A 21,507-nucleotide genomic window follows, 5' to 3' on the forward strand; every position below is an offset into this window, starting at 1 on the left:
CCAAACCCCTTAACAAACGAAGTTTGTGCGTTTGCATGGACACAGCCAGCAGCTCGGGGAGGATTTACAGCCTCAAATCCCTCCGCCACACGGGCAGCAGCCTCACTGGCTGCCGCTCTGGGAGGGAGCAGCCCCAGGAAGGGCGGCGGGTGTCCAAGGGGCCCCCAAAAGCTCAACGGCTGCGAGGACTCGCTCTCTGCGGGAACATGGAGACCCCGACACAGACCCCGCGCTGTTCGCAAGGCCGCGCTGCCACCCTGACCTCACCTCAGCCCACACACGGCCCGTAGGCCCCGCTAACACACAAACCCTCCCCACCCCTCCCGCCATCACTGCCCCTTCCCCTCGCAGCCCCCCCGGACCGCTCCGCGCATGCGCGCCCACCCCCGGCGCAGCCGCGGACCGCCCCGCTCGGCCCTTTCCGGCGGTGTGGCGCGATCCCTTTTACGGCGGCGTGGCGCCATTTCTTTTACGACAGTGCGGCGCTTCTCGTTTTACGGCAGTGTGGCGGTCCCCGCCCGCCCCGCTGGCCGCCGCGATGGCGTCTCCCTTCAGCGGCGTGCTGCAGCTGACAGACCTGGACGATTACATCGGGCCCTCGCAGGTGGGTGCGGGCCGGGGGCTGCCGGGGCTGGGGGCGGCGAGGGCCGGCCGTGGGGAACAGGCCGCGGCCCTATGGCGGGGCGGCGCGGCGCTGCCCACCGCCGCCGATCCGCGGGTGCCGCCTGGGCAGGGTGAGGGGATGGCGCTGGGGGGGTGGGTGACAGCCCCGGCCGTGCCGCCCGCCCGCCCAGCAGCTCTTGGCCCGGGCAGGGCCCCTCGGCCCGGCAGCGTGAGGGGGGGCGGGGGGGGAAGCACGGCCGCCCCTTTCCCGCGTCCTTCGGGTGCTGCTGATTAAAGTGATAAAAGGGAAAAAAAACCCGGAGGTGCCTCCCCGCCTCCTCCAGCCGGTGTGTAGGGAGCAGAGCGAGGAGCAGCGCAGATCGCTGCAAGCCTCTGTCAGCAGCTGGAGAGAGAAATCCCGGCTCCGCAGCCAGCTGGGCATTCCCAGCCCGACCTGGAAACCGCCCTGTTAAATGTTAGTCCAGATCCCCCCAAAAAAGCCTAAACCAGTTTCCCTGTGCACTGCTCAACCGCACGGATCCTTACGGGAGCGGGTGGCAGAGAACTGGGAATGCGCAGCGGGGATGGAGCAGCACTGTTCCTTCTGGAGTGTTCAAGCAAAAGCACAAAATAGTCATCCTGGATGTGTTTTCTGACAAGTACGGCACAAAAACTGTCCTGAAAAGAGGTCAGTGGAATGGGGTGTAGCAAATCCCGTTAACGTTTGAGCAACCTGGTGTAGTGGAAGGTGTCCCTGCCCATGGCAGGGTTGAAACTGGATGATCTTTGAGGTCCCGTCTAACCCAAACCATTCTGTGAGTCCATAACTCTCCTTGCAGTACTTGGGTTTCCTGGTGAAGTCCTGCTTTTCTCTTTCAAGCAGAGATCCTTGTTTGTTTTATTCAGTGAGCGTAGCTGAAGAGTCATAATGAATTGTTCCTGCTGGTCTCTGAACCTTGCAAAACGTAGTAAAGCTGGATTAATGGGGGGGAACAGAGCTGAAAATGTTGACAGAGCAAGGAGGGTAAAAGGCAAAGCGAATCCCCGCTGTAGAAGTAGGACAAGGAGTAATGAGGCACCTAAAGAATAAAAAAATGGCACAAAATGCAAAAGCACCCTTGGGACTTCATCACAGCACGATGCAGAGCGCTGGAAGCAGTCCATCTGAGGTCGGTGGAGTCCTTTGGACGTTAAATGGAACTTCCTTGGCACGAGGCACACGTTGAGGGGGTGACCACGCCTCCGTCGGTTAAAAGTCGGGATGGAGAATGCACGGTGGGCTGTGAGGTTTCAGGGAGCAGGGCTGTGCAGGCAAGCCTCCCTGCCCTTAAAGGCTCCGTAAAACAGGCTGTGTTCCTCGGCAAGAACAGCACAGCTGCCCTCTGCTTTTGGTATGATGCCAGAAAAGTGTTCCTTCTGTGAAAAAGGGGTGAGCAGTTCTGCTTTTCCCTTTTCCGTGGTGGTCACGGGCGCTGTGAGTAAATCCAGCAGAGCTTAGGGAGAGCGAGCCACGTTCGCTCCGCACTGGTGCCGGGTTTGAGCGTTCTGGTCTCTGTTAAATCTGACACTTCGTGGCTCATCTCCTCGCTCTTGGGCTTCGTTTCTCTTCCAGGAGTGTATCAAACCTGTAAAAGTGGAAAAAAAGCCTGGAAAAGCAGCAGCGAAGATCAGGATTGAAGCAGATGGGAGCTATTTTCAGATCAACCAGGTACGTGTGGGTTTTCTTCATCATTGTGTAAAATATCCAGAAACCCTGAGTGTGGTGTTATGTATTTGCATTTAACGCCTCAGAGAGGACCAAGATATTACAAAAATGTTGCTATTGCTGTCAGAATTCTTGTGTCTTTTCTCCAAAGCTCAGCTTTTAATTGCCTGGTTTTGTAAGCAGTGTTTTTGTGTTTATCTTTTTGTGCTCTGAAACCCTGGCGTTAATTAGAAATCTGTTTTGCCATCAGTACTTGAGCATCAGCAATTCGTAGATTATTTGAGACAGTGTCTTTTCTTACTGCATTATGTCATGCAGTGGGGTGCTCGTTCCCAAAGAGGTTCAAATAGATACTCTCAAATTTGGCTCTGATTTTTTTTAATAATATTTCAAATTAGTTGTTAAATAGCCTGCAGAATTCGTAAGCCTCCTGTTTACAAAATTAATGCCGAGTTCTGGGGAATTATTTTCCTCTTTACACAGAAAAGGTTATTAGCATTTCTTAGTTAACCAAGGGAATCCAGCTAGAAATGGTGCTTTTAACTTTAAGCAGATAACGACCTTTTGGTTTAAAAAAGGGGGATAGAGCACTTCCAGAGAAATCTGGTTTCTTATTTTAGAATTTTAATTTAGCAGTACCTAATTGCTTGGTCTGTTTCTGACTTTATTAAGAAGTGAAGTTTAAGAGGAGACTCTTATGGGAAAACTGACTTATTCAGGTCAAATATTATGAAAAATATTTCCTGCCAGTGGCAAGCCACACACTGTCTTTGCTATGCTGCCATCCAGTTCTCCCATCAGCATTGAAAAACTGAGCAGGACAGACCCTGTTGGCTTCTGGGATGGTATATTCAGTGTTTTGGTGCAATGTTGCCCCACCAGATAGCACAAAAAATTGTGGCCTAAGCAACTGGTCTGTGTTTGAAGGAAATGATGTTCTTAGTCTTGCTAAAATTTCCCTGAGGCTCCTCAGCACGTTGGCATCTGTGTGCCAAATAATCCCACGAAAAGCAGCAAACTTCCAAGATATTTGTCTTCCGCCACATCTTACTAAAAATAAAAGATACTTTTTTTAGTGATGAACTGAGAGCGTGAAAGGGCAACATCTTTGTTACTAAATATAGCAAAGGTGGGAAAAGTGCTCCCTAATTCCACACTGGGACCAGAACTGAGTCTGATCTGTTTCTTTCCAGGATGGAGAAGCCCAAAAATTGGAAAAGGCTAAAATTACTCTGAACGACTGTTTAGCCTGTAGTGGCTGCATTACGTCGGCAGAGAGTGTTTTAATCACTCAACAGAGCCACGAGGAGCTGTGCAAAATCCTGACTTTTAACAAGGTGGGTGACAGGTCCTGGCTAGGCAGGCTGCAGGGTTTGAAAGTCCTCAGGGATTGGTGTGATGCATCTGCAGAAGCACGCGTGGAAAGAGCGCACACAGAAATCAGTTTCAGAGATCTAAAGGATCTGAGGGCATTCTTAGTGCATTGTTTTGTTTTTTTTTTTTAAAAAGTAATCCTGGGTTTGGAAAGGACCTTTGCTGTAGTTACTGACTTCAGAGTTAAGCTGGGAGATGTTTTCTGTGTTCTAGTGTGCTGGGAGCTCTGCATGTGCCACATTAATACTGTCTGAACAGTGCTGTTATTCGTTTTTTTTTTCAAAGACTGCTGCTCCCAATGAACAGAAATTGGTGGTGGTTTCTGTTTCACCACAATCCAGAGCGTCACTAGCTGCAAGATGTAAAATGGGTGTTCTGGAAACAGCGAAGAAGTTGACTGCGTTCTTAAAGAGTTTAGGCAAGTGTGGTGGTGTGTTCTGTTGCTCACGGAGGGGGCTGCTGGGAATACGTTAACCATAACTGTTACGAGCACACAAGAGTGGCTACAACTTCAGTCACGTAATAAACTTGGAGTGATGGAAGGAAGGAACTGTAAATTTTGGATTTGCAGTCCTCCCATCACTTTTGCTCGTCTTACTGTGCCAGCGTGCTGGGGCGAAAGGTTCACTCTCAACTGCAGAAATTGATACCTGTAACTAAGACGTAAATAAGTTTGAATCCAGTTTGGCTGGAGGCTTTTGTTGGGGTTTGCTCTGTCTTTCCTGTGGATTTTAACCCAGATGCTGTGCTGCCTAGGTGTGCACTATGTGTTTGATACAACCTTCTCAAGGAACTTCAGCCTGTTGGAGAGCCAGAAAGAGTTTGTAAAACGCTTCCGAAAGCAATCCGAAGACAAAAAGGCTTTGCCAATGCTCGCTTCTGCCTGTCCAGGTGTGGTATTAAATCAGCTACAGAAATAATGGGATGGCATACAAATAGTACACTGCAAAAAGCTAGGCAGAAAAGTTTAAATGGATAAATTTCCTTAGAGGATTACTCTCTTCCCAATACAAAGAGATCTTTGTGTTAACAGTTTCCTGCTGATCTCCAAAATGAATCTTGTGTTATACTTCCTTTGCTTTTTGTGCTGAAGTGAGGCTGAAAATGGCTATTAATGGATACTAAGCCCGGGGTTGGGGGCAGGGTGGGCAGAGTAAAGGGCTGCTCGTTGTTTTTTAATTCAGTTTGCTAATCACACTCTTCCCAGGTTGGATCTGCTACGCAGAGAAAACCCACGGCAGCTTCATCATTCCGTACATCAGTACCACCAAGTCTCCGCAGCAGGTCATGGGCTCCTTGGTCAAGGGCCATTTTGCAGAACAGCAGGTAAGGATCTGAAGCATGCCATGGCAGGCTGCTAAATTTGAACACTGAGAGGTGACGTTTTTTTATTTTGCTACATGTTACACATGAGAGTTTAAAGGTAAAAATTGTCCTGCAAAAGCCAGCAAAGGCAGCATCTTTCTCACTCCTATTTTGTCTAATGAGACAAAATAGCAGCTAGGGCACTAACACTAAGCACGTGCTGCATGGACTACTTCTGTGTGTGCTTTGGGAAGGCCAGAGAAACTTATTTTTCAGTGTCTTTGTGCTCCCATCTTGTCTGTGTGTGGTATTTTCCTGTTGTTTAAAGTTGGTGAAGAACTTAAACCAGATCATCCTAAGACAAAACTTCAGTCAGTGCATACGTGCAGATCATGTCTTGTCTGAAAAGCTTGTTCCCAGCTTAAAGTTCCATTTTAGTTCTGTTCTCAGTCTTTAACCTTTGGAATCTTTCCAAATGTAAATTTGATGTTTAAAGACTAGAGTTATACTAATAGCCTAGATTTGTCCAGTAAGAAACTTAAGCACCACTTCTGGTTGGATGATTTATTGTCCATTAACGAGCAGCAGTTTAACACTTGCATGGAGTAAATGCTGACATCTGCGTACTCGTTACAAAAATTGGCAGCTGCTAAGAATATTTGGCACAAGATACTGAAACAATGGCCTTGAGTCAATGGCTTGTTTCCTCAGCCTGTGCTTATTTCTTGGATGGTCATGAGGTTTTTTTGTCCAATGCCAGATCATTTCTTAGTTGCAGATGCAGGGGCTGGGTTTTAGTAGCGTGGAGGAAGCATATTCTCTAACTGCATAATTAGGAATTCACTTCACTGGTTGACTTTTTTGGATCATCTGCACTAGGAAAAGGACCAGGGAGGAACCTGTAAAAGATCATACCACTGGTGCTTGCTACTAAGGAAAATCAGGTTCTATGAGAGAAGTAATTTAATGTCTATATAAATGTGTGTGTGTATAAAAGTTCGGTAATAGTGGAGAGTATTTCCAGAGGCATGGTGGCATTAGTTTCATCATTCTGCTTTTTACCTGGCAAACATCTCTCTCAATAGTCCTGCTCAGGCAGGGGGATTGGACTAGATGATCCTTTGAGGTCCCTTCCAATCCCTGACATTCTGTGATTCTGTGATATAGGTTTGATGTTGGCCAGTTCAACTGCACAGCTTTGTCTTTCTCGCAGCACTTAACGCCTGACCAGATATACCACATAACAGTGATGCCTTGTTATGACAAAAAGCTGGAGGCTTCGAGGCCAGACTTTTTCAACCAAGAGTACCAAACTCGTGATGTGGACTGTGTAATCACCACAGGTAAGCAGAGCCAAAGGCAGTCCAGCCCATTGCTGAAAGCCTCTGTAGCGTTTGCTGGTTTAGTAACCCTTTGTCTCTGGGAAAGGACATTGTGTGTGGATGTTGCTGTGCAATTACACTTTAATAGCACAAATCATCTCCGGGTAAGAGTTGCAGATTACTTGCAGTTTCTTATCCGTGTATCTTCTTTTCCTTTATCCCCAAAATAAGAACTTTTTGTATCTGTGGTTCTGTTTTAGGAGAAGTGCTGAAGTTGTTGGAACAAGAAGGAGTCTCTCTGTCAGACATAGATCCTGCTCCGTTGGATACCATGTAAGAACAAAATCTCGTCGGCATCTTCAGTCATGTTCTTTTTCATCCAGTATTTGTAGAGCTGTTCAACACAGTTTGCTTTTCCACTACTGTTCTACATAAGGCTGCATGTGTTTGTACTTGATTTGTTTTCTTGTGTCACCTCAATCAGGACAATTGTGCATTCAAATAGTTAATGTACAGAATATGATGAATTTCCACTTTTCAAGAATCTCAGGCTATTTGTTCTGCATTTTAGTAGTCCCAAGGATTAGCAGCTGTCACTGTAAAGCAGCAGGATTGCTAGAATTAGCTCAGTAAGAATATAATGACAAAACAATTGTGCAGAGAAGTACAAGTTGCATGACAGTGATTTACTTCAGCTGCTGTTACTCACAGTATAGCTGGTGGAATCCCACAAAAATCTACCTGCAAACTGTGAAAAGTGTAAAGTCCAGATCAGTGATAAAAGAGTTTGCTAAAAGAAAACCTGTTATTGCACCGTACTCAGTTCGCTTTATCTGTTCCTAGTTCTCAGAGCTCCTGTAAGGATTCCACCATTAAAGCGTAAACAAGAAATATTTAGGTCACTCAGCTAACCTCTAGGAGTCTTTATGTGAAAAAAAGAAAGGTATCTAAGCCATGTGCAAAAATTAGACTTGAGTTGCTTCAACTGAAAAGTAACATCTGGTTAAGTGACAGCTGCACAGAGATACAAGTGGCTGTGGCAACCTGAAAACCACGTTTGACCTGTCTGGATTGACGTGCGGTGGTGGTTCTGCCCAGAATGCTAAACAAAAGCGTTCTCTTCTTCAGTTTAAAAGAAATATCTTTGTAGCTCTTGGCACGTTAATAAACAGAAAGGCTACATGTGCAGCAACCTTGAAGCAGTGAACCAAGTATATGGTTCAAAAACTCACTGCTCAGGAACCTTAAGTTTTTAGAAGAGATTTTGATTCCACAAATCTGCACCATCTGAGTAACAGTGACACCAGTCTGTTTTCAGCTGTACCCCTTGCAGATGTGACACTTGAAATTTGGGTTATTTCTAAATAGACTTCAAGTCTTTCCAGTCCAACCAAGTGCCACTGGCAGCCTTGGCTCCGGAATTGTCTGATCAGCACGTGTACGTTCACAGTGCTGTGAGAGGAGCTGCTTTACGTGAGGCCTATTTCCTAGATTAGTTTTAATTTTTATACACATTGGGCACTCCTGTGCTTCTGAAAAGAAGGAGAATGTGAGGTAGAGACAGCCTCTTGCTGTTCAATCCCTTTCATGTAATGAATACTTAATTTAAAAAAGAGATTGAAGATTATGTGCACGCCCAGAGCCTCAGTTTCCTTCTGCTACGTTTCAGTGCATTGGTAGGGGTAGGTTTCACGTAACACATTTACAAGCACAGATGATTCATGCACACTTTTTCCAGGATTAAATGCCTTTTTCTCTCATGGTGCATACACAGATTGCTTTCACATCAAAAAAAGAGAAGTACTCCCAGCTATAATAAACTTCTGCATGGTTGAGTCCCAAAAGCACAACTTCAAAAGTTGCCCCTGTGAACAGGTGCTTTGATCCATCTGCTGTGTTGCTAACACCGCTCACAAACAACGGAGGGGTAAAAAAGATTCCGAAGCGTTTGGGTTCCCTTAGGAAATGACATTATGGAAGTGTCAGTTATAACATAGAACTGCACGTCTAATTACTCGATAAACATCTCTGGCCAGCTGCTTAGGAGCACGTTCTGGGCAGTAAGCCTCGTGCTGGTGGTGATAAAGCACCTCCATAACCTTTTGGTGGCTTTAACAGGCCCAGTAAATCGACTGCTTGCAAACAGCACGTATTCCTCAGGACTCGGAGCCTTCACATCAGCAATCCACTGGCTGCTGTTCCACTTTATCCACCAGCACGTGGAAAAGCCCATTAAGAGGTTATTACATTTGGCAGCAGGAACGAGATAAAGCGCCAGAAATCCCAGGACTTTTGCTGGTACGAGCGTTTGCTCCAGGCCAGCACTGGAGCTTACTGGCAGCCCCGTTCTAAGAGAGCAGCAGTACGTGAGGCCAGACACACCGAACTGTTTTGTTAATGAAGCTCAGTTCCTGTAAACAAGATCAAATTAAAAATAGTTTCTGGGGGTGATTGCAGGCTCAAGTGTTGCCTTCTGCAGTTCTTCCAAAGCGAAGATTTTATCTGCAAGAGGCAACGTCTTCGACTGGGCTTGAAACTCCTTGGCCTGAGTTCAAGTGTTTTCCCTTCTGCAGCTGTTAGGAGGAGAAGGAAAGTGTCGCTGCCTGCTGAGTGCTCACAAGCAGATCCCTCATCTTGTTGTTCTCTCGTAACAAAAGCCATTGTTGTGGCTGCCATCTGGTGAGCTGTTCTTGAGAAACGTTATCTTGACCGCGGAATAGCTGGTTGTGTTTTGGCATGTCAGTGAGGTGGAATTATTTGTGCAGCACTGGGATTAGCGAACTTGTGGTAACGTGGTTGTTCAACACGAAAAATGTGTTGAACTCAAACCAGGAATCTGCTGAGGACAACCCTGTACGGAGCAAACACCCTGGCATCTTGAGGCTTGTTTGCCTTTGTGACACAACTTTAAGCACGTGAAACCACAGCAACACGGATTTCTTCTCTCTCTGCTTCTGATCGTAGTGCTGATGCCTCCTAGAAGTGCTCTCTTCCGTCCCAGCAACCACATCTAAAGCAGCTGGTTTCAAAAAATGTGTCGTAACATGGAACTAGAGCTTTCAGTAATGAACTCTGCTTTTGTTGATGTCACAGAAAAGCTTTAGCGCTGATGAGCTTGACTGAGACAGGACTTGTGCTAGGTTCTCTTCTCCAAGAGACACGTAGGTTGCACAGACCTGTACCACCATTGCTTCATTACCCTCCTCCTGTTTCAAAGTGAGGGTGGTGAGGCACTGGACCAGGTTGCCCAGAGAAGTTGTGGCTGCCTCATCCCTGGAAGTGTTCAGGGCCAGGCTGGATGAGGCATTGAGCAACCTGGTGCAGTGGAGGGTGTCCCTGCCCATGGCAGGGGGGTTGGAACTGGATGGTCTTTGAGGTCCCTTCCAACCCAAACCAGTCTGTGATTCTATATTAAACAGGAAGCTAAAAAAATATGCATGTCAGGTGATGATGATTGTCCTTGTAACTCAAATATTCCAAAACATATTTTTGATACATGAAGACTAAGTTGGCATAAGTCAGGCCTACGTGACAGTATTTCCACTGAGCTTGACCCAAAGGCTGCTGGGCAGCACAGGGTTAGATCTGCTGGGCCCTGAAGCTATAAATAATTGGTTCCCAGGAGAAAGGGAGAAGCTGGGAGGTCAAAGGGAGGGGGGCTGTTACTTTCCAGTCCTCTGGACCTTTGCATTTGTGCTGGCTGTTGCGTTTTATCAAAGATTCTGCTAAAACTGCCTCCTCCTTCCTTCCCCCAGGTTCAGCAGTGCTGCAGCAGAGGAGCTCACCAGCCACTCCGGGGGTGGCTCTGGTGGCTATTTGGAGCACGTGTACAAGCATGCAGCCAAGGAACTCTTTGGAATTCATGTGGATACACTTCAGTACAAACCTTTAAAGTAAGAAGTGTAAAGCCCTGCAGAAAGCACTCTTTTTATTGCAATTTGGTCACGTTGTTGCGCTGCTCATGGGCCAAAACTTTCTTTGCAACGTTGAATGTTTTACTTCAAGGCATGGGAATTGGCTTCTCACTCCCACAGCTGCCAAGCAGTAAGTCAGCCAGCGCTCCGTGCAGCCTTTCCCTTGGAGACTTCCAGCCCCTTCGCCACCCACACACACACTTTATTCTGGCCTGATGGATTTTCCCAGTATCAAGTTGCAGGCAATTTTTAGAGTGATTGAGAAGACAGAGCTGGTATGGATGTGGGCTTCCTCACCGGCAGTCAGACCGATAACCTGGATTTGTTACTATCCCAGAGCAGAAAATCTTGTGTCAGGGCTTTGGGATAACCTGGATTTGTTACTCATCTGGCTATCCCAGAGCAGAAGACCTTGTGTCAGGGCTTTGGGGATCTGTTTTAACTCTCTTGTGCCAAGACAGAAAACAAATGGCTTGAGTTTGGGCACGGAGGCTCATTCAGCTGAGATTCCTTCTGGCTTCCCAGTTATAATATTGATGTACCATGAACTGTATCCCTGATCAGCAATAGTTATGTTTAGGATTCTCTGGTCTAGGACGCAGAAGAAACAGTCCCCCCCCGCCCCGAGTCTGAATATGAAATACTTGTAAAGAATAAGGGATTTGATTTTTATATCAGGAACAGGTATTTCCACTAGGAAATAGGAGCCTGGAAGCCTTCAATAATGGTTTGCTCCTTGATTTTATGACCCACTACAGTTTAAAAGTTTCCTCAGTGGCCTCACTAATGTGTAACTCGGCTGAAGCCAACTCAGAAGACCTGTCACAATGAAACTCTTGTGTAGGCTCCATTTGCTTAGATTTTAAGGATTTCTTCAGCACAGGTGTTGTTCAGCAAACTCAGCCAGGTGGCAGGTCCTCAAACGAGATTGGAAAAGGATCTCTAAGCTCCTTCCTTCCTCTGATTTGTTTGGGTGGCAAAGAACTAGGCCAGCTGTCTTGAGTAAGACTTCACAAAGAACCTTATTTTAGCACAGGGCTCTTTGAAGTTTAAAATAGAAGTTAATTTGGATAAGAACGGTTTTCTCTGCTCTTGTTCCTCAGAAACAAGGACTTCCAGGAGGTGACACTGGAGAAGGATGGAGTAGTCCTGCTCCAGTTTGCTTTGGCATATGGGTTTCGAAACATACAGAACTTAGTGCAAAAGCTGAAACGAGGGAAATCGCCCTATCACTATGTTGAAGTCATGGCCTGCCCGTCAGGTGAGACTCTCAATCCATAGCTGCAAGAAGCTGTATCCTACCCAAAATGTGAGAACAACTGGCAGTTCCTCACATCCTGATTATTGTGGCAAAGCTTTCAAACTCCTGAGATGTGATAGTCACAGCATCGGAATTTCTGAGGTTTTGTGTGTATATTTTCCTACCTAGAAGCCAGTAATTCTTCAGGATTTAAGTAGTTACAGTTAAATTCCACTGCACAAAATTGGCATAATTAGTGCTTTGAAGAAGGTCCTCCTGGTTTTCTGAGCTCTTTGCTACATGAGGAGGTTCTTCCTCTAAAATGGCACAAAATTGACCGTTATGCTTTTGGAGAACACTTGCTCCGGCTGGTGAAGAAAGTCTCCTTCTAGCTATTTTATTCCCTTTTCCACTTTGTGCAAGCCCTCTTTTTTTCTCTCCCCTGGTTCTCTTTGAGGCTGCTAGCAGAGAGCACGGGCAGCTTGAACCCAGCCTGAAGTGATGCTGAGCTGCCACTCTTGGCACTCTGAGCAAGCGTTTTCTCCCTGAGGGGCTGCTCAGCACCAGGACCCTGCTTTGGGCGACCACACGATGCGCAGCTCAACTCGTAGCCCACCCCAGCAGCAAACCCAGAACACATCCCAGGCACGTTTATCTTACCTTTAGTTGAGGCTCCAAGGCTGTTGTCTCCTGGGTTGTGTCCTGGCCTTTTTCTGGGGGCATGAGATGAGTGCCAGAGCTCCCTGCTGCTTCTCTCCTGTCTCTCCCTGGCAGGAACCAGCCCACCCTGTGCTGCAGCAGGGCTGGGGCACACCAGGCCAGTAATCTCCCCTGCAGCCTGCCCTGCTGGTGGTAGATAACTGGGGAGTAAACCACAATTATAGTGGTGCTTTTATTTCTGTAATTGTTTGCAGGTGCAGAGTAGATTAACTGTAGTTGGGTTTGGGTTTTTTTTCCTGCTGAAGCGCTTCCTAAACTCCGTGCCGTTTTCTCCCTTTCTCCCAGGCTGTTTAAACGGAGGCGGTCAGATCAAACTCGACAGTGAATCCAGCAAGGACCAGCTTCAGCAAGTGGAGAGGCTGTACGAGTCCCTCAAGACTGAAATTCCAGAGAAGAACCGGACTGTGCACGAGCTGTACGAGCAGTGGCTGGGCGGCACGGAGCCGGGAAAGGCAGTGAGAGCTTTGCACACCGAGTACCACGCCGTGGAGAGAGCGAGCGCCGGGTTTAACATCAAATGGTGAAGATTGATGCTGTGCAGATACTTTTTAACACAATTGTGTTTGGGATTCTCAAAAGACAGCCGTGGTTCTGTGCCATCCCTGGGAGTTTGCAATTTCGGGCTCCTGCGAGGGAGGAGAAGGAAATGTGCACGAAGCAGGCGATGTTCATTCCTGCAGCTTTATAGTTATTGGCGGGATAGAAATAAAAAATGCTCGTGTCAAAAGCAGCAGTAGTGCAACCCAGCCTCTGCATACTCTTGAAGGACTAAATCCACACTCCCTTTACATCCTGTTCCCACCAGCACTGATGAATTTAAGGTCCTGAAGGACTTGGCTTGCAGTAGCCTCGTGGCGATGAGCTTTACGCTGCGTGACAGTATCGTCCAGGCCTTGCTGTGTTTTCACAGCACCAAGTTTCATGGCTGTCTCTGTCAGGACATCCTCGTTTAGTTACAAATGGTCTAATTAGGCCTTGGGGTCTGTTTTTCCAGCTCCCTGCCCCTGCCTGGGCTGCCCTTGAGGTCCAGCTGCAGTCTCTGCCCTGTCAGGGGCGGGCACCGCTGCCTGCGATCGCGGCAGAAGCCTCATCTCCAGGGCTGTTACCACCTGCTGAAACGTGACTGGAGTGAACGTGCAAGAAAAAGCTAGGGTGATTATTTTTTTTCCCCTTTAATGATAACAACTGTCTGCAAGTGTGGGCAATTACACTCTCTTTCTCTCCCTAAATACACAGTAGAGAGGGAGTCACAGAATTGTCTCATCCACCCCATCTTCAGCAGCCAGTTACTGAGAGACAATATCTTTAAATTCAGAGAAAACAATTTTTTTTACAGTGTTTCAAGTAAGAATTTGTTGCCAACATTCTTTCCAACGAAGGACAAAGTCCTTGGTGCCTCAGAAAGGTGTTACTAGAGTGAATAGAAGGCGGCTGTGAGGTGTAATCATTACAAGTACTTTACCAGGACAGTCCAAGGGGTTGGTGAAACCACATCTGGGTTAATTATGGTGCCTTGCCAGAAGACAGACGTGAAGCAGAATTGGTCTCTTGCTACTGGAATGTGCTTGTCTTGTTATCTGGATTTTTACCTACAGGTATTTTCAGAGCTATTTACAGAAAAACAACTGAATTAATAACTCTGTCTTGGTCTATTTAACCTGAATATCATTTTTTCTGGAGTTAGAATGCTGCAAGGAGGGGAAGGCAGCTGCTGGGGGGATTTGCAGCTGGGCCTGAACTCGAGGGGAAGGGATGCTGGCAGATGTGGAATCTCCCTGTAGCTGCAAGTGAACGTGAACTGGAGAATCACGTTATCGAATCACTTCAGTGTTTCTCCTTTTTCCAGTTACTGCTGTGGGAGGAAGAAGGGCTGTGCAGGGAGGAGAGTTAAGTGGACGAGAACTGAGAAACAAAGCTGCCACGTTGCTTTGTTCCTTCAGAGTAAATCCAGACAGCTGGAGCTGGTTACTGCATCTAGCCCAGACCGAAACCTTGCCCGGCCCCTCTTCAGAGATAACCCTCACCCAGTTACTGCCGGCCTTGAGCTCAGGGCTGGCGAAAAGCAAAGCTGGCAGACCTTGACCCGCCTCTCCTAACGGCTTCTCCGGCAGTTCTTGCCTGTGTCCTCCTCAAAGCCTCCTCCACTCTTTATTAAAAGGCAGCCAACAATGTAAAAGGCATTTTTTTAATGTTTTTAATTAAAAGCTTTCTGTTTTCCAGGTGTTGCTGATCAATCAGTGAATTCACAGTGTTCATAAGGCAAGAATCTCCCACAGCTTTCCCCCTCCCCACGCTGTTCATTTCACAAGCGGGTCGGTGGTTCCAGTGCGTGCCCTTTTCCATGCGTGGCATTAGAACCCAGTGTTACACTAAACCATAAAGTTTTTATCTACAGCGAGAGATAAGCACTGCCAAGGCAAAGTCAGTCCCCTGCGCTGAAGTGCTGAGGTCAGAAACTCCCTACCTCAGTGCACGAGAAACACGGTCTGTTTCTGCTGAGAACATGCACGTCGGGCCAGAAGCGCACAAATAAATAAAGCTAAATTAGCTGCAGATTGAACAATTGGGAGTTTAAAGTTTGTCTTTTCTCCAGTTACCAACAAGTGCACTGCTGGAGAGTCACAGGACTCTCCACTCAGAATGTACCAAGATGCTCCCGGGTGTCTGTTCTTGCCATGGTGTCAAGAACAGCTTGACGTTCTTCCAGCCCCTGCGCTGCGTGCTGCTGCTATCAGCGTCAGCAGGCAGGGTGCTGGGAGCCCTCCCCGAACACACATGGGTGCAGCTCTGCTCCCAGTATAAACAAACTGCCAGAGGAACTCCCAGGTGACGTCTACAAACTGTACCATTACATTTAAACTGAGGAACTTTGAGGCCACAGTACCGAGGCAACTCGTGCAGCAGGATTAATTCCTCCCCTCCTGGAGGGGAGAGTAAATTCTGACTCTATAACTTAATAAAAGGAAAAAAAACAAAAACCTTAGTCTAGTTTCTAGCAAGGGAAGAAACAGCCACAAACCAGGCTCTAGTGGCGACGGATGCGGCTCACGGGTGAAAGATCCTGAAGCCAGCTCTATTCCAGTGTTAGGAGCTCCGAAATTTCTCCTGGGCGCTGTTTAAGATGCCAACACACGGTGACGGATTGTGGGACCCACTCCGCTCCGCTGTGTTTTCATCTGAATTACACGGAGCGGGTGTAAACGCAGCAACACCGCGACCGTCGCGCCCGCTCCGCATGGGGAGGTGAAGAACCACCCAGGGACGTGCGGCTGTCCCACACGGAGCACCCTGCCCAAGCCCAGCCCCTTCGGAGGGATTCTCACTCCTATTTACAGAGCCACCATCAAGCCCTAATTCTTTTTCCCCAAAAAACCCAAAACTACTAGCTTGTACCGCGCCTCCCCACCACCCGCAACGCAAAGCTTTGCACAATTCTCAAATTTAAAAAAAAATAAAATACAGTACTGATTTTGCACAAACTGAAGAGGCTTAAGAGACCCAGCTCCTCCCTCGCTCTTACTCTAAAGACGAGGCAATGTAAATGTAGGTTTCAGCCAAGTGTTTTCCAGTTTTTTTGTCTTGGGAAGGTGGGAAGCGGCAATAGATGCGCAGCAGCACGTTGTTGTTTGCTGCCTAAAAACTGTCACACCTTCAAAAGCATTTCCCAAAGACGCACACCTTCCTCCAGGCCTGAGCTGCACGGTTTGGATGGCTCCCCTAAGTCAGCAATTCCAGTACAAATCCCTACGCAACATTCCCACGTTGGCCTACCATAAAAATAAGGAAGAAAAAGGGGAAAAAAGTACCTAAACCCCACTGCAAGGAGGGTTTCTGTTAGCCCAGGTCTGGAGCCAAGTAGGTACTGCTGATGGCCAGCAAAAATGCCAGTGGTCTTCCTGGCTTCCTCTTCCTCCACACCTAGTTGCTCCCAGCCCGGCCAGGTCGGAGCTCAGCGCCTTTGGCACCGCACTGCTGCAAAGCTCTGCTCCAGCTGACCCCCCCCGGAGCGCGGTGCAGCACCCAGGTCTGGCAGGACCACAGGCAGGAGCACCCAATGGGTGCCGCTGGTCCGGGGGGCACAGCACCGCAGCCCCCCGTGCATCCCCACCTTTCCCATGCTCTCCCGTGGCTCCTGCACCCACCAACCCGAACATGGCGAGCGTGGGTGTCCTCACCTCCAAAACACCTCCCGACCAGCAGCGACCGCAGCCCAGCAGCCCGGGGGGCTTCATGGTGCCTGAGCTCGCCGAAAGCACCCACATGTTCCCGTGCCCCAGGGAGCGGGCGCTCGGCAAAGCTCCCGTGGGCCAGGGGAGCTGGCACGGTGCTGGGGGGAGCGAAGCAGAGCAGCCTTGAAACGAGCAGGTTAAAGCCAGAAACCACTTCCCAACTTCAGAGTCTTACAGGAGTAAGGCAGAGCCGGCCGGAGCAGCCCAGGAGGAAGCCCCCACCACGACGGGGACACCACGGCTGCTCACTTCTTCTCGAGAAAAGGGCTGAAAAGTCCCCAGTCAAAGGCCAGCATGGCCTGGGGATTGGGCCGCTCCTTGGGCTTCTTGAAGTTATCCTTCTCGGTGCGGAGGGTCCTCAGCACCTCCACCGGGTCCGTCTTGCCCGTGAACTTCTGCAAGGGCTCCTCCCTGCAAGGAGACCAGCTCTGCTGTGACCACGGGGAACGGGATGGGGACCCCCCTCCCCACCGGGACCCCAGCACACACCGGGATGGACAACAGGGGAGTCACATCCTGGTGCTGGATGCCTGCTGGGGCACACGTGCTGGGGCACCTGTGCAGGACCAGCCAGCCCGGGCCTGCCCCCCCCAGCTTGGTTCGGGGTTGACCTATGCCAGGGCCCATCGCACCCCCACGGCACTGGCGCTGCTTACGTGACCCGCAGGAAGGGGTTGTAGAGGAACTCCTCCTGCAGCGTGGAGGGCACGGTGGGCAAGTCCTCATCATCCCGCTGCTGCCAAGGAACCAGAGACATCCCAAAACCCATCAGCATCCAACACCCCCCTCCACCCTCACCCCGGGCAGGGGCACGGCCACTTACTTTGGCCCACGCGAGTTTCTTCTTCACTATTTCATTCTCCGGTTCCACTTTCAAGGCGAACTTGAGGTTTCGGACGGTGCATTCGTGGCCGCAGAACACCTTCTGCAACACCAGCGGAAAGCACCTGGCGTCACGCGTGTACCTGGTGCCAGGTCTGACCCACCCTGATCCCACTGCAGCCCCGGGGACAGGGACAGGTGCTGCCTCCAGAGCAGTGCCAGCCTCGAGCCCCGTCCTGACTGTGGGGTCTCTCTCTAGGCTGGGGCTGAGATACGGAGGAGACACGAGATAAGAAGACTCACCGTCTCCTTTGGCAAAGCCCCCAGGATTTGGGTGAGGTTGGTGTACATCTGCTCCGCCGTCCCCTCAAAGAACTTCCCGCAGCCTCCCACGAACAGGGTGTCACCTGCAGGAAAAGGGGTCTGGACATGGAGGGCACCCTGGCCCCGCTCCCAGGGAAGGGGTGCCCTGTGGGAGCCCCCATGCGCTGGATTCGCCCCGTGAGCACCGAGCATGGGGGGACAGGCAGCAACCCCCGTGTCCCCAGTACCCACGGGGCGCACGTGGGCAGGGTGGGATACCTGAGAAGAGAGCCGGAGCATCCGGGCAGCCGTCCTCCCACATGAAGTAGCACATGTGGCCCGAGGTGTGGCAGGGGGTGAAGAGGCACCTCACCCGGATGGCCCCGAACTGCGGGGAGAGAGGGTCAGGACCCCGCTGGGGTCACCCCGGACCTGTTGGACACCCAGATCCCCCCAGACCACACAGCACCGCCTGCCCGGGGGCTCAGCAGGTCACAGACATGCTGGGGGACAGCCTGGGTGAGCCCCGGGTTGCACAAGCCTGCTCCGACGCTGTGCAGCAGCGGGGTCCCAGGAGAGGGCTGGGCCCCCCAGTGCAATCCCGAACAGGCTGAGAACGGGACGAGGTTTCTCCTTCAGCCCAGTGCTCCGTCCCAGCCCCGAATCCACGAACCTATGGTGCCATATCTGCAACTGCCCCAGGGCACGGGGATTTCGAGCACAGCCCCAGCCAGGCACCAACCCCATTACGTCCCGGTGCGGTGCCGTGCTGTGCCACTGGGGACTATGCCATCGCCCAGCACCATGCCAGCCACCACCGCCCCACGGGGCAGGATACATGCACGGGGGGCCGGGCCCCAGGTGCTCCCGTGGTCCTGTGGCCACATACCGTCAGCTCCTGGTCATGGGTCACCTTGTGGGTCAGGGCCCCGATCCGCTCATCGGCACCGTACACTTGCAGGCCAGGGCAGATCCTCACCAGCTCCTCATTGCCCCTCGCGTGGTCCCTGCGCCAGCAGAGGTGGGAATGGGCACCCGGTTCCACACGGGACGTGACCACCCTGACGCCCCCCACTCATGCCAGCGGCGCTTACCAGTGGTGGTGGGTGGTGAGGATCGCCCTGAGCACCACGTCCTCCTTCCTGACGATTTCCAGCAACTGAAACGTACCCAGAGCAGACGGAAGTGAACGCACGGAGCAGGGGGCACGCACACCACGGCTGCTACAGCTGCATGGCACAGTTGTGAGCAGCCGGTGCCCGCTGTGCCCGTCCCAGCGCAGGATCTGTCCCGTACAGCACCGCTCTGCCAGCGAGAGGCCCAGCGGACCACGGCATGGAAAACAGTCAAAACACAACCGCCGAGCTATGAGAGGATGATGGTGGGACGAAGGCTTGGCTGCCCACGCCCCCCCTTTTCGAGCAGAGTGGAGCAGACAGATGGAAACACGCTGCTTCCACGGGGACAGCGACATTTTACAGACGGTTCTTTCGCGGTGTAAGCACGGAGGGTGCAGCACGGGCCGTGCACGGGGTCGCCGCCGTGGCAGGGAGATGGCGGCCATGTAACCCATCCCGTCTCCTCCGCTACGGTGAAGGGCCGAGCAGGGCTGCCAAGGCTGCCAACCGCGCGGCTCGGCTGCCAGCAGGCTCTTAACACCAACTTAAAATTCACCACCACTGACAAACCCTCCGGGCTGCTCCTGATCACGTTCCTTGGAGGAAGGAAACGTCTGAGTCAGGAACAAACGCTTAAAAACCGCGACAGCGTTTGCACGACGTGGAGCGGCTGAGGGTGGCACAAGGGGGGGTCACCAGGCCGGGGGACCACGGGGGTCACGGTGGCGAGGGGTGACCTCTCCTCTCCTGCCTGCTCCAGCAGCACGGCCGCAGGCTCCCGGAAAACAGGACTTGACGTGGGAGACGCGCTCCAAAGCCCTGTTTGAGGTTATTCTCCCTTGTTTTGGGTCTGGTTTGGGCCCCATGTGCCAACCCCGCGTGGGGCCACCGCCGCAGGCACAGCCCCCCCAAAGTGGGACCCCGCAGCCCACCCGGGACTGGCGAGACTGGGGAGGGGGGGCCAAGCACCTCTCACCCTTTTGGGGACGGCGGCGTCCACCGCGACGGCGTCCCGGGTGCTCTCCTCGATGACCAGGTACATGTAGTTGTCCTCCAGGACAGAAATCACCTTCACCTTCATCGTCCCTCCCCCGGGACACGGGGGGTGCGCGGTGTCCGTCCCCCCCCAGCGCGACCCCCGCGGAGCCCACGCAGGACGCGGCCGGTACCTGCGGGAGGTCCCTCCCCGCAGCGGGCGGGCACGTCCCGCCCCCGCCGGTGCCGTGCGGGGCGGATCCGCCCCGCACGGCACCGGCGGGGGCGGGACGTGCCCGCCCGCCGCGGCGTGACGCCCCCCCGTACGGCCGCGGGTGCGGGGGCTTCGTTCCGTCCTTCCCGTTCCCACGGTTCCCGGCGCACTGCGGCTCCCGCAGCTGCCGGCGGGGAGCAGAGGGATGAAACACCCCCTCGGTACGGCACCGGGGACCCCCCCACACCTGCAGGACCCCCTCGGTACATCCTCAGGGACCCCCCACCTGCAGGACCCCCTCGGTACGGCACCGGGGACCCCCCCACACCTGCAGGACCCCCTCGGTACGTCACCAGGGACCCCCCACCTGCAGGACCCCCTCGGTACGGCACCGGGGACCCCCCCACACCTGCAGGACCCCCTCGGTACGTCACTGGAGACCCCCCACCTGCAGGACCCCCTCGGTATGGCACCAGGGACCCCCTCTGTATGGCACCGGGTACCCCCCCACACCTGCAGGACCCCCTCGGTATGCACCAGGGACCCCCCACCTGCAGGACGCCCTCGGTATGGCACCAGGGACCCCCCCACACCTGAAGGACCCCCTCGGTACGTCACCAGGGACCCCCAACCTGCAGGGGACCCCCTACCTGCAGGACCCACGGCTCACCCCCCTGACACCCACCAGGTCCCACCAGCACCCAGGCTCACGAGGATGAGGGTGCAGGGGAGCGCAGCAAGGAGGAAGGATGCAGCACACGGTGTTCCCCCCCCCAGATCCCAAAACCACAGCCCTGCCAGGTGCTGCCCACCTAAGCAGCAAGTCACAGCCCGGCCTGCAAAAACGGCCACTTCTCCCATGAAATGAGAGGGATGAGGCTGTCCCAGCCCTGGGAGCGTTGTGGGGTGCCAGCTCCCACCAGGCACCACTGGGAGCATCAGCAACACGAGCTGGTACAGATGAGCCCTGGGCACTGACGCTGCTGTTCAGCAGAAGGGAGATCCTGGGAGGGTCCAGGGACAGACTCCGAACTGCTCAAGCCCAAAAATCACCCAAGGCACAGGGCAGGCAGGAGCCTGGCACAGTTCAGGGTTGGCCATGGTCCCCCAAACACCACTTGTGACGGGGGAACGGCGCTTGCAAGCAGGAAACGAGCGCTGAACGTGCTCCGTCCTGCTTTCAACAACAAGGTACAGGTGGATAAAGCCCCAGAGGATCCCAAAACACCACCGCTCCCCCCCAGCATTAGGCAGAAAGATGCTTCTAGTTGGCTGACTTCAATCACTACTACAAAATAAATAAATTAAATTAAATTATGAGATAGAAGGAACCCCCTTCTCCCAGACTGCCCCACCAACGCCCAGTTTACAGCTGTTGTTTATTTGCTCATTTGTCTAACGGCCATCAGTACAGTCACGCTCCGTGGCAGCAGCACAGCATTAAAGTTAAGGAGGCAGGAAAGTCCTAGGTACCGCTTTCGTTTCTGAACTACATAAAATTTACCTTTTCAAAGCAAATAAAGAAACGGTGCTACCCCAAACCCCACTCGTGCACTGCCATGAGCGTGTTGGCTGGAAGAGCAGACCAAAGTCACACCAGGGACACCCAGGTGGTTACGGGCTCCATCGAGGCATCACTTACCAACACGCACTGGGGAGAGCA

The 21,507-nt window shown here is 51.8% G+C and overlaps 2 protein-coding genes across 3 annotated transcripts; one reads left to right on the plus strand and one right to left on the minus strand.

The window, feature by feature from the left end:
- Positions 1-503: 503 nt before the first annotated feature.
- CIAO3 (cytosolic iron-sulfur assembly component 3) lies at positions 504-16,218 on the plus strand. Its single transcript, XM_086622359.1, has 11 exons — positions 504-604; positions 2,216-2,311; positions 3,502-3,645; positions 3,968-4,100; positions 4,439-4,573; positions 4,890-5,008; positions 6,201-6,330; positions 6,570-6,642; positions 10,065-10,202; positions 11,327-11,484; positions 12,469-16,218. The coding sequence occupies exons 1-11, from the start codon at positions 539-541 to the stop codon at positions 12,705-12,707; spliced, it is 1,431 nt and encodes a 476-aa protein (XP_086478485.1). The 5' UTR covers positions 504-538; the 3' UTR covers positions 12,708-16,218.
- Positions 16,219-16,317: 99 nt separating this feature from the next.
- Positions 16,318-19,824, minus strand: LOC104379636 (hydroxyacylglutathione hydrolase like). 2 transcript variants are annotated; one of them, XM_086622361.1, is made up of 8 exons: positions 19,632-19,824; positions 18,633-18,696; positions 18,427-18,572; positions 17,817-17,925; positions 17,538-17,641; positions 17,236-17,337; positions 17,069-17,148; positions 16,318-16,823 (listed from the first exon to the last, which is right to left on the minus strand). In XM_086622361.1, exons 1-8 carry the CDS (start codon positions 19,734-19,736, stop codon positions 16,658-16,660), a joined length of 876 nt encoding a protein of 291 aa, XP_086478487.1. In that variant the 5' UTR covers positions 19,737-19,824; the 3' UTR covers positions 16,318-16,657. The 2 variants fall into 2 exon arrangements, with proteins under 2 accessions (XP_086478487.1, XP_086478488.1); XM_086622362.1 differs by having other exon boundaries at positions 18,427-18,544; positions 18,632-18,696.
- Between the last annotated feature and the right edge of the window lie 1,683 nt (positions 19,825-21,507).

The sequence above is a fragment of the Tauraco erythrolophus genome, chromosome 17, assembly GCF_009769465.1.
Source record: "Tauraco erythrolophus isolate bTauEry1 chromosome 17, bTauEry1.pri, whole genome shotgun sequence".
NCBI lineage: Eukaryota > Metazoa > Chordata > Aves > Musophagiformes > Musophagidae > Tauraco > Tauraco erythrolophus.

Coding starts and splice junctions, on each gene's coding strand:
- CIAO3 (XM_086622359.1), top strand. CDS start 539: ATGGCGTCTCCCTTCAGCGGCGTGCTGCAGCTGACAGACCTGGACGAT. Junction 3,646..3,967: donor AAATCCTGACTTTTAACAAG/GTGGGTGACAGG, acceptor TTTTTTTCAAAG/ACTGCTGCTCCCAATGAACA. Junction 11,485..12,468: donor AGTCATGGCCTGCCCGTCAG/GTGAGACTCTCA, acceptor CCTTTCTCCCAG/GCTGTTTAAACGGAGGCGGT.
- LOC104379636 (XM_086622361.1), bottom strand. CDS start 19,736: ATGAAGGTGAAGGTGATTTCTGTCCTGGAGGACAACTACATGTACCTG. Junction 18,697..19,631: donor ACGCCGCCGTCCCCAAAAGG/GTGAGAGGTGCT, acceptor GGTACGTTTCAG/TTGCTGGAAATCGTCAGGAA. Junction 17,642..17,816: donor TGCTCCGGCTCTCTTCTCAG/GTATCCCACCCT, acceptor CTTTTCCTGCAG/GTGACACCCTGTTCGTGGGA.